Raw genomic sequence first — 11,248 nt, 5'->3', positions numbered from 1 at the left:
AGGGCAGTGTGCTTTGCTGCCACTGTGATTTCATTGTCCTGCTCATCACTGACACTTGTGACAATGTCATGTTGACTTCCAGCTGGTTGTCATCATGTAGCCTCTATGTTACTTACTCTTTTTGAATCATTGTACCACATTCTAACTCTTTTCACAGTTCTAGAGCAGTTTGTCAGAGAATGGGCAGGAGAATGTTTGTTGCAGGGGAATATCTTGGCAGCTTCTAAAATGTTGCTCTGCAGGCTGTGGTTTGTATATGCTTACAAATGAAGTCCTTATTTGTAACAGTGATATCCCAAAAGCTCCTAAACCTGAACCACCTGTACCAGAGACTAAGGAAACTTCACCAGAACGTAATTCAAAGAAGGAGAGGGAGCGGGAGAGGGAGAGGGAGAAGGAGAAGGAGAAGACTCGTCAGAGATCCCCGTCTCGGTCCAAGTCCAGGTCAAGGTCCCGGTCCCGTTCTCCATCTCATTCTCGACCCAGAAGGCGCCATAGATCACGGTCAAGGTAGGGCTTCAGGTGCTGACAGTGAAGCTTGAGAATATTTTCTGCTGAAGATGCCACTAAATGTTCTTGGTTAGTGATGTTTTTAGAGGTGTTGAGCTGTGGATGTTTTGGGCCAAGTGAGGAGGATGCATTTGGTGTATAAATGTGTTTGGGAGTGTTTTGTTGGTATTGATTTATGAGAAGGTGCTCATGGTGACCAGCACCGATCAGAGAAGGAATTCAGCTGTTTAATATTGATAATGAGAATTGTGTAGCCTTTCTCTAGGACATGGGTTTGATGTGAAAATGCTGTAAAATACTTTCTTTACCTCCTTTTTTTATTATTCTACTACTTAGTAGAGTGACATTGTTAAACTTCAAAGCCCTGATTGTGTCTGTACATTTGGCATCCTCACCTAAATACAGCCTTGATACTTGGAGGAGAGCAACTCTGCACTCAGTGCCCCGAGGACACATTTCCTCAACTGTGGAAGTTAGATAGTTGCTTTTCATTGGAATTTCTGATGGTGACAGGCCTTCCTCCCCTAGAAGGCGACCCAGCCCGCGGCGCCGGCCGTCCCCGCGCAGGAGGAGCCCGCCCCGGAGGATGCCTCCCCCACCCAGGCACAGGAGGAGCAGATCCCCCGTCAGGCGGTAAGAGCTCTGCTTTTTGAGACAGCTGAGGGGCTAAACCTGCAAAGTTAACGGGAACTGGAGCTGTGTTAGCAAAATTCCCTGCTCATCTCACCTTAGCAGTGGCAGGTGTGTGATCAGAGTGATGGAAAAACTGCAGTGTCGCGTTTCCTGAGCGTGCTGTGGGGGAACACGGTTACAGATATGAAATGATTTCTTCTGAGTTAGGGTAGTGATGAGAATTCCACCTTTTTGAAAAGTGGCTATTTCAGACCTTTTTTTCTTTTTTGCTTCTTCAAATGGCTCTGGGTAGCTCCCAGCACAGGCTGACATGATATCCCTTAGGGCTTCTTTGCTTAAGTCTTAGTGCTTTTCTTTCCTGACAGGGGAAAAAAAATGAGAACGAGTTGGGAATTTTACTCATTGGGAATTTTTAATTATGGCTTGTATTTCTATCACATAAAATTAAATTTGGACTTGAAATATGTTTTCTTAAGATTCTTCAAGATTTGCCCTTTGGTGTTGAAAGTCACATTTTTCACAACATAAGAATTGCTCTAGAGACAAAGCTCTTAGCTGCCTTGCAAAGTAAATGATGTGCTTTTGGCAGTGTCAAAATAGAGATTTGTCTTCATGGGGAGAGAACAGATTCTGATCCTTTTCATAGGAAGAGAATCAAAGTGATGCTTCTTGTGTACAGCAGTTGTTTTTGAGGAAGGAACACTTCTCTTCTTTTCTGTGACAAGGTGATAACTATTGCCTGAGTTTGTCAATATGTTCATTTCACACAGTTACTGGGAAAACTGTGAAAAGTATCAAACATGTATGTTGCAAGATGTACAAGAGCACCCTTTCAGCAAATGTTTATCTCACTCAAGGTAGGGTTTCTTTTTTCCAGGTTCTCAGGAATTCTGCAGCCAAAGGTGGATTCTGCAGGTACACAATTGCAACAGAACTTGCCACAAATTTTGCCGCAGAATTCTGAGGCCCTACCTTTTAAAATTGCAAAGTAAAGATGAAAAACTAAAACATAAGGATGGATAGATGGATTCTGAATTGTTAAGTTGTTAAGTTGTCTGAAATTTTCACCTCCTGGTGTAAAACATTTTAGTGTCCTTGCACACTATGCTCTTACCCAGATCTGCTCTGGAGACTGTTAAGTCACACGTGCTAACACAGACAATTCTCTTAACCACCCAGAAATTAGAGAGCCCAACCAAAACTAATTGTTTCCAGGGGCAAAGCTTAGCTGTAGCCTGTAGATTGACAGAAAGCCAGTGAAGGTGACACTAACAATTTTTAGCTCACTGTTATAGTTAAGAATAACTGTGAAAGATTGGTCATTATCCTCCTCTCCTCCAAAGCGAGCGTTGCAGGCAGTCCACCATGTTTGGGAAGTGCTGTTGTCTGTGGCTCAGTGTCTGTGCTTGCAAACAGCCGCAGTTCTTTGTTCTTTGTGCTGACGTGTTCCCCGCCGCGGCTGGCCAGGAGCTGATGTGCCTTTGATTTGCAGGAGAAGACGCTCCTCGGCCTCGCTGTCTGGCAGCAGCTCCTCCTCATCCTCGTCGCGCTCCCGCTCTCCACCAAAGAAGCCTCCCAAGAGACCCGTGTCCAGCCCCCCCCGCAAAACGCGCCGGCTGTCGCCCTCCGCCAGCCCCCCCCGGCGCCGCCACCGGCCCTCGCCCCCCGGCAGCCCCCCGGCCAAGCCCCGCCGCTCGCCCACCCCCCAGCAGTCCAACCGCGCCCGCAAGAGCCGCGGCTCCGTCTCCCCCAGCAGGGCTTCAGGTGAGGGCCACCATCGCAGCTTGGCTTGTCCCTTGGGGACTGCTGTTCACGTGCACCCTTGGAGGAACGGTGGGAATGCAGCTGAGCTGTTCGTTTTGTCTTGTAGCACCCAAACACAAGAGTACTGAGAAAAGAGAGTCTCCTTCGCCAGCACCCAAGCCCAGGAAAGCAGAATTGTCGGAATCAGGTATGGCTCTGGCTTCTCAGATCTGCTGCTGCGTGTGGGGCTTTTAGTCAGAAATCCTTGGGCAGGGAAGTGCTGGGCCCTTCAGAAAGTCTGGCATTGAAATCAAGAGTTTTCAGAACTCTAAAGATGATCACTCCTACTGCCTCATTCTGTCCAAGATTGCTTGGAATGAAAGTTCAGCCAAAGCGTATTCCAGCCTTACGTTATCCTAAGATTTGAGTCGGGGAAAACCCCATACCTGATGGTCTGCTGTCCATAACTTTGCTTCTGCCCGCATAGGCAAATCTCTATCCCTGGTTTAAGTGCCCTGTCCTTGTGTGTCCTTTCAGAAGAAGACAAAGGAGGCAAAATGGCTGCAGCAGATTCTGTCCAACAGAGGCGCCAGTACAGGAGGCAAAATCAACAGTCTTCATCTGGTATGGAGCACAGAAATTCCCGAAAACTGGGTTGTAGTTTCCTTTTGCAGGAAGTAGTTAAGTTCAAATACAGATTAAAACTATTTGCTCTGTGCTCTGCAGTGCTATTGTAAACTTAATTACAGATTTGCCACGCATAATGAGGTCACTTTAATTATTACTCAGGAGGAATAAAAGTATGACTTTTAAAGGTCATTACATCTTTTGTTAATGGGTTTGCAGCTTTAAAATTGCGCTTGTAAACTCTTAACATCACCCACAAATACTGTGTGCTGTGGATTACATCATCTGTCCTTACTTTGGACTCTTTTATGCTTGAGATCAGTAAATTCACCTGGGTATTTTTGTCCACATAGTTTCAAAAAGCAACTGCAGTTCACCTTTTAAATTACCTGTCTAGCCAAATTTTATGAGGACAGTTTTTCACCCAGTAGATTTATTTATCACTTAAGTTCAGCCAACGCCTTCAGCCAATCTGTTTGAAATTTCAGGTTCCGATTTTATGGGAGATGAGGTTGGTTTGAACTGCAGCATTACCCTGTCAGTGACCAGTGTCCCAAGGATCATTTTTCAGAGAGTGATTCTTCCTGTGTTTGCAGATTCTGGTTCTTCGTCTTCCTCAGAAGAGGAGAGGCCCAAGAGGTCGAACGTGAAGAACGGGGAGGTGGGCAGGCGCCACCGGCACTCGCACTCGCGCAGCCCCTCGCCCCGCAAGCGCCAGAAGGACTCCTCGCCTCGGTAACTGCCTGCACTTGGCTCCTCCCTCCTGGTGCTCGTGTCTGTCTCTCTGCAGCTCTCACCAAATGCACATCGAGTCATGCCCACTCTGCCCAGATTTCTTTCAAGGTTTCCTTCCCATTACACTCATTTGGCAGAAATTGCTCTCACCTTTCTTTGATGGTGTTCATTTTTGCCTCAGACCCGTGGCAGATAGATCTGTTTTGTTTTGTTCTGTTTTCCCTCCACTGCTCTCAGGATGCAGATGGAAAAGAGGTGGCAATCACCAGTGATGAAAAGGTTGGTTAGAAGTTCATCTCTTAAACAGGCTGTCATTTATTTTGGCATGGATAAGCATTTGCCATCCTTTTGTCCTTTAGACTTACACACTCACGGTGAGGGAAATTCAGACTGATGTGCTGCTTCTTGTGTTGGACCTGGAACCATTTCACTGGCAAAAAGAGAAGGAGCAGCACCTGCTGTGTCCCTCACTGCTCACCCCTTGTTAATTCACATCAGCCTGTGACATCAATAACTTTGATGTTGTTACATCCCACTGATGCCTGGAAACAGCTGAACACTTGTGTTCCTCAGGGGCTCCTGGCTCCAGACACCCAGCTTTGGGTGAGCAGTGTTGGGTTCCTGCTGCCACTGACTCAAAACCCTCCTGCACACTTGCAACAAGCAATTGAGATCTTGATCTTCTGGGTCAGAGATGATTGGAGTTTTCAAAACTCATTCCTCAGTTCAAGAGATATTTGAAACTACTGGAAGTAGACAATCAGTAGAACAGCAGTGACTTGTTTATTTGTGACACTTTTTGCTCCGTGTCTCTGTGTTGATCTAGAAATACAGAAAGGTGCAGGAAGCTTGATGGGTTTATTAATTGGATGTAATGACCCTTGGGCAGGCTGTAATTAAGCCTTAGCTAGCAGATACTCCCAGCACACATCATGATGTGGGAGATAAGGATGACTCCCTCACCAGTGCAGACCTTCCTAATTATGGATCCTGTCAAACATTTCTATGGAAAACAGGTTGGGATTCAAAGGCTTTGATCTTGTTTTGCAACACACTGAATTCACATACTGCCTGTTGCATAAATACATCTTTAATTAGGACAGTCAGTACATTTGAAGGCTGGGGGTTTTTTGGATCATAAAAGAACATTTTGGAGCAAACTCTTATCTATAAAAGTGTGTTTCATTGCCTTGGAGAACAATACCCAGCATGTTTGAAATCAGATTTCACTTAATGTAAATGAGCTGCTTTGCTTTTTAATTGCTCTCAATTTTCCCTTATCCAGTCATTTTATCTTAATTGCTTTTTTTAAAAAAAGGAATATTTCACTTTGCCAATATTCCTTTCCTTTAAAATTCTATGCAAGAATGTGTTGGATTAAAATTCCCTCTTCCAGAAGTCTGTTGTAAACCCTGCAAAGCAGAAAATGGCTCATTTGGTGAACAGTTTTAATCCAGAGAGCTGCAGTTTAGCAGCCACTCTAGTTTTTTTTCACTGCATTTCAAGAAATAAATAATTTTGGATTTCAGATGGAGCACAGTTTCACACTGTGAAGAAAATTACCTCCACCAAGGCAAAATTAGCATCTATCAAGTGATCTATCACTTATTCCAACCATTTGGTCTTTCTTTGGCTACAAGGTGGTGATGGATCAGGTTGTGCATGTGTGGAATTGTGTCCTGGCTGATGTGGTGGGCTCAGGGTCACAGTCAGACCCCGTGGTGGGCTCAGGGTCACAGTCAGGTGGGCTCAGGGTCACAGTCAGACACCATGGTGGGCTCAGGGTCACAGTCAGACACTGTGGTGGGCTCAGGGTCACAGTCAGACACCGTGGTAGGCTTAGGGTCACAGTCAGATACCATGGTAGGCTCAGGGTGACAGTCAGGTGGGCTCAGGGTGACAGTCAGACACCATGGTAGGCTCAGGGTCACAGTCAGGCACCGTGGTGGCTTCAGGGTGACAGTCAGGTGGGCTCAGGGTCACAGTCAGACACTGTGGTGGGCTCAGGGTCACAGTCAGACACCGTGGTGGGCTCAGGGTCACAGTCAGACACCGTGGTGGGCTCAGGGTCACAGTCAGACACCGTGGTGGGCTCAGGGTCACAGTCAGACACTGTGGTGGGCTCAGGGTCACAGTCAGACACCGTGGTGGGCTCAGGGTCACAGTCAGACACCGTGGTAGGCTTAGGGTCACAGTCAGACACCGTGGTGGGCTCAGGGTGACAGGGTTAGGGTTAGGGTTAGGTCAGACACTCATCATCTCACACTCTTCAGAAAGGTTCAAGTACCTTTCTTTCCATCAGTGCTCCCAGTAGAATTCCATTGTGAGGTGCATGAAGGAGCAGATTTTGTGCAGTGGAGGCAGAGCAGGGAGCAGCTGGTGGCTCAGCTGGCGTTCCCTGATCAGTCCCTGTTTTCTGCAGCAGGAGGAGGAGGAGCCCCTCGCCGCCCCCCGCGCGCCGGCGCCGCTCCCCTTCCCCGGCGCCCCCGCCCCGGCGCCGCCGCTCCCCGTCCCCGCCTCGCCGAAGGTACCGACCCCAGCGGGCACCCCCTGCCTGCCCTGGGCGTGGGGAAGGGAGGGCTCTGCTCCCAGCTCCTTCTCTGGGAAGCTGAGGGGGCTGTGGTGTGTTGGGGAGGTTGGGTGTGGTGGGTGCATGGCCTGGATGTTGTTGGGTTGCTGCTGCAAATCCTGAATTGGAATGACACAACCGTGGGATGGTTTGGGTTGGGAGGGACCTTAAGGATTATCCAGTCCCACCCCGTGCCATGGGTGCTGACACCTTCCACTAGCCCAGGTTGCTCCAAGTTTTGTCCAGCCTGGCCTTGGACACTTCCAGGGATGGGGCAACCACAACCTTTCTGGATTTCAAGAGTTTTATTTTAAACTCTTTTGACTTCTAAAGAATTCTAGTTTAAATTTTGAGAAGTTCAAAGAACTCTGGAGTCCTCTTGCCCCTCTGCAGGGCACTGCTGACTGCCTGCCATGCCTGGCTGGCCCCTGAGCGTTTGTTCTCTTTGCAGGTCTCCATCACCGCCCCCGCGCAGACGTTCTCCCTCTCCGCGGAGATACTCGCCCCCGATCCAGAGGCGATATTCCCCCTCTCCCCCTCCCAAGAGGAGAACAGCTTCTCCTCCTCCCCCTCCCAAAAGAAGGGCCTCCCCTTCCCCCCAGTCCAAGCGCAGAGTCTCCCACTCCCCACCGCCAAAACAGAGGAGCTCCCCCTCTGCCAAGCGGCGCTCCCCTTCCGAGTCTTCCAAGCACAGGAAGGGGTCTCCTCCCAGCAGATCCAACAGGGAAACGCGTTCTCCACCCCAAAACAAAAGGCATTCACCTTCACCACGGCCTCGAGCTTCCCACCCCTCCTCCAGCCCCGCGCCGCCGCGCCGGGGAGCGTCGGCGTCGCCGCAGAGGAGGCAGTCACCCTCACCCAGCAGCAGGCCCATCAGGAGGGTGTCCAGAACGCCAGAACCCAAGAAAACAAAGTAAAAAACCCATCTTGGCTGCTCTGGGTTTGATGAGGGGTGGTTGTTCAGTTGTAATGCAGTGGAAGTAGTTAAGGAATCATAGAATCCCAGAATGGTTTGGGTGGGAAGGGACCTTAAAGCCCATCCAGTGCCACCCCTGCCATGGCAGGGACACCTCCATTGTCCCAGGCTGCTCCAAGCCCTGGCCTTGGGCACTGCCAGGGCTCCAGGGGCAGCCCCAGCTGCTCTGGGTACCCTGTGCCAGGGCCTGCCCACCCTCACAAGGAAGAAGTTTTTCCCAATATCCCATCCATCCCTGCCTCTGGCAGTGGAAGCCATTCCCCCTTGTGCTGCCTGCATTAAAAGCCCCTCTCCCTCCTTTTTAAAAGACCCTGAAATGTTCCACAAGGTCTCCCCAGATCCTTCCCTTTATTTGCTGGCTTTAAAGAAGACTTAACTTTGTCTTTAAACCGAACTGTGGAAGGGGACCAGCACTTCTCATTAGCTCAGAAATTATTCCATAAGTGACCATTCATGATAAACTGCTACAATTGTAAATATTTTTGTCTTAAGTGAGATGCTGCTTTTCTGAGCAGACTGTGAGAAGTGTGGTGCTGGCTTAGGAATTTTTTCAGAAGGAAATGTAGCTGAGTGGAAAGCCTTGCACAATGAAATAGTATTGCTGTTCTCTTGACTTTTAATTTGATTATAACTTAGTTAAAGCAGAAAGGCAGCAATCAGTTCTAAGCAGCAGCAGGGTTGTTTAACAGCTTTTCAGGCTGCATTATCCCTCTGCATTATGGATCCACCAGCCATTGGATGGTTTTGCCTTTTTTATCACACCAGCAAAGCAATTAATCTATTTTTTAAAATCAATTTAAATCTTCTAAGTGCATCCTGACCAAGTGAAAGCACAGGTGTTCCCTTGGGTGTTGATGTTGCCTTGTTCTGTGTCTCAGCTCTGACTCTGTGTTCCCAGGGCTTCCACCCCCAGCCCCCGGCGCGTGTCCTCGTCCCGCTCTGCGTCAGGGTCGCCTGAGACGGCTCCCAAAAAACACCCAGGACCTGCATCTCCTGCCCGCTCTCGCTCTCCTTCTGCAAACTGGTCACCTGCAAAAAAGGCCAAGAGCCCAACTCAGAGCCCATCACCTGCCAGGGTATTTGTCTGCTCCTAAAACAGAACTGCTTTGGCTACCAGGGCAGCCTCTGCTTGGGAGGGCTGAATGCTGAGCAGCCCCAGGGTTGGTTATTCATTGGGGGAAACTGCTTGGGGTCATTCTTCATTGTTAAAAACTTCTAAAAAGAATTTGTAACAGGAATTTTTCAAGCTTAACATCTCCAAGTGTGGGAGAAAATAGTGCTCTATAGAAAATCAGACTTCTGGGGAAAAGTCTGTCCCTTTTCATGAGTGTATGTGAGTTTATGGGCTACAGAGTGAGGGGGGCCTGTTTATGGTCAGGATCCTATGTGCAAACTCAGAGTATTCCCAGGGGGAGGAGAACAGATTGTTTGGTATCTTCACCTCCTCTTCTGAGGTGTTTCCCAGGGGCAGTTCCATTCTTTGCCAGAGAAGTTTGAAGCCTTAGAGATGAGTTGTAACATGTATTGAATTATTTATTACAGAATTCAGATCAAGAAGGTGGTGGCAAGAAGAAGAAGAAAAAGAAGGATAAGAAGCATAAAAAGGATAAAAAGCACAAGAAACACAAAAAGCATAAGAAGGAGAAGGCAGCAGCAGCTGCAGTGGCTGCTGCTGTGGCTCCAGCAGACACCACCTCAGCACAGGGAGAGCAGGAAGCAGAGACAGAACCCAAAAAGGTGAGAATTTGGGACTTTGTCAAGGGTGGGCGTGCGCTGCTCTCCTGGTGTTCTGACAGCCCTAATTCCAAATGAGATTTGGGGTGTGTGATTCCATGTGGGCATTTCAGTGCTGGGAGGGCTCAGCCTGGCCAGGCCAGGGGTGTTTGAAGCAGCTCTTTGTGTTTGTTTGAAGGAGACAGAAAGCGAACCCGAGGACAACCTGGATGACCTCGAAAAGCACCTGCGGGAGAAGGCCCTGAGGTCCATGAGGAAGGCGCAGGTGTCCCCCCCCTCCTAGGCCAACCCTTTGATATAATGTACATTTTATTTGGTTTGTACTCAGAATTCAATTTCAAATTGCTAAATGTGTTTGAGCTTTAGAATATAACATTTGTTGTAATAATTGCTAGGTTGAGGTTCACCATGTACAAAGGGCATGGATTTACATTACAAAAGGTGTCCACAGTGTACTAGTGACATTCTTTCATTGACAGTCAGCATAATTTCATTTAGAGTGAGACTTTTTAGAAGCAGTAGGAATTTGTTTTGGAGGTTTGAAACATGACCGTCAGTTCCCTCATTTCTTTGAAATCCAGCAGAGCCTTGAGCAGAATTTGTGAGGGGCTCATTTGACTTCTTTTGTATCACTTACATGATGCTACTAACCTTTGTGGTTTGTAGGCTTGCCCAGGAGTAAAACCACTGCAGAATTCAAGGAAGTACATCTCTATTTTAATGCTTTCTACTGTTGCCTGTATAGTCTCCATTAAAGCCAATCAAGAATAGCAATTTAGAGTGGTACATAAATGAAAGCATGTTGTTTACCAGGACACTGTGGGTTTATATTGATGTAACATGTTGATTTGGAACACTGGAATTTCATTTGTATTTTTATGTTCTTTTTTTAAAGGGCAGTTTCCATGATCAGCAGACCCAGAAAAAAAAAAAATAATTCCTTCAGTTCCATAAATTTTGTTTGTGAGCTGTCGTTGCCCCATTCATAAATCTTGTCTCGTTACGGTTCTTCGGAATGGTCTGAGCAACTTTCAGAGCTGTGTTCTTTGAAAGTTTAGAGGAACCTGAACTTTGGATATTGTCATGTTTTCACTGTTCTTTGTTTTTGTTTTTTTAACTAAAGCTATATAAAGCTTGTGGATTAAACAAAATAAATTTCTAAATTTAAACAGATGTTGGCTATTTTTATCTGGACGTTTACATTTGCTAATCAGCTTTGTTTTGTGCAGGGTTAATGACTGCTCAGAGATGAGAAAGTGTTTGATCCACTGTGCTGGCTCTGGAAAAATTGGGGCTTTTAACTGGCCTGGTGGAGCAGGAAAAGCCCTTTAATTAGTGATGCTCCTGTGGAGTTCTTGCCAAGCAGGAGTCTAACAGCCTTACCTGGGCAGTGCTCTGAGAGGATGGAGAAGCTCAAACTCAATATTTGCTGTGAAAATTGCTGGTCAGAACAAGTAAAGTGTTTGAAGGCCCTGCAAGAAATGAACAGCAGGTTTGATTAACTTGTGGAAGGAGCTGTAGTGGTGTGGGAGCTCATCTGAGGAATCCTGGGGGCTCCTGACTTTCCAGAATCATGGAATCACAGAGTGGGTTGGGACCTTACAAAGCACCCGGTTCCAAGCCCCTTTTAATCACTGGGAACTTGCTGGGTTGCTGCTGTGGAATTCTTGTAAGAACCCCAGCTGTGTTTCTGAAATCAGCTCAGTTCTGAAGCCTGAGGT

The 11,248-nt window shown here is 47.5% G+C and overlaps 1 protein-coding gene across 7 annotated transcripts in view; it reads left to right on the top strand.

The window, feature by feature from the left end:
- Positions 1-10,700, top strand: part of SRRM1 (serine and arginine repetitive matrix 1) — an 18,102-nt gene extending 7,402 nt beyond the window's left edge. For 2 of the 7 annotated variants that reach the window (XM_071452968.1, XM_071452975.1), the window contains 12 exons: positions 289-510; positions 1,039-1,143; positions 2,636-2,907; positions 3,014-3,094; positions 3,424-3,510; positions 4,110-4,248; positions 4,486-4,527; positions 6,671-6,775; positions 7,269-7,730; positions 8,692-8,869; positions 9,336-9,530; positions 9,706-10,700. In XM_071452968.1, the coding sequence (XP_071309069.1) occupies positions 289-510; positions 1,039-1,143; positions 2,636-2,907; positions 3,014-3,094; positions 3,424-3,510; positions 4,110-4,248; positions 4,486-4,527; positions 6,671-6,775; positions 7,269-7,730; positions 8,692-8,869; positions 9,336-9,530; positions 9,706-9,810 (1,993 nt within the window). In that variant the 3' untranslated portion in view covers positions 9,811-10,700. The remainder of the gene's footprint in view (positions 1-288; positions 511-1,038; positions 1,144-2,635; positions 2,908-3,013; positions 3,095-3,423; positions 3,511-4,109; positions 4,249-4,485; positions 4,528-6,670; positions 6,776-7,268; positions 7,731-8,691; positions 8,870-9,335; positions 9,531-9,705) is intronic. The other 5 variants (XM_071452972.1, XM_071452971.1, XM_071452970.1 and 2 more) reach the window with 5 other exon arrangements.
- The last annotated feature ends 548 nt before the right edge of the window (positions 10,701-11,248 follow it).

Source organism: Agelaius tricolor, unplaced genomic scaffold (genome assembly GCF_023055355.1).
Source record: "Agelaius tricolor isolate 1412-34295 unplaced genomic scaffold, bAgeTri1.0.p SCAF_36, whole genome shotgun sequence".
Lineage (NCBI taxonomy): Eukaryota > Metazoa > Chordata > Aves > Passeriformes > Icteridae > Agelaius > Agelaius tricolor.
The sequence above is the reverse complement of the archived record's forward strand: the minus strand, read 5'-3'. Positions and strand labels throughout refer to the sequence as shown.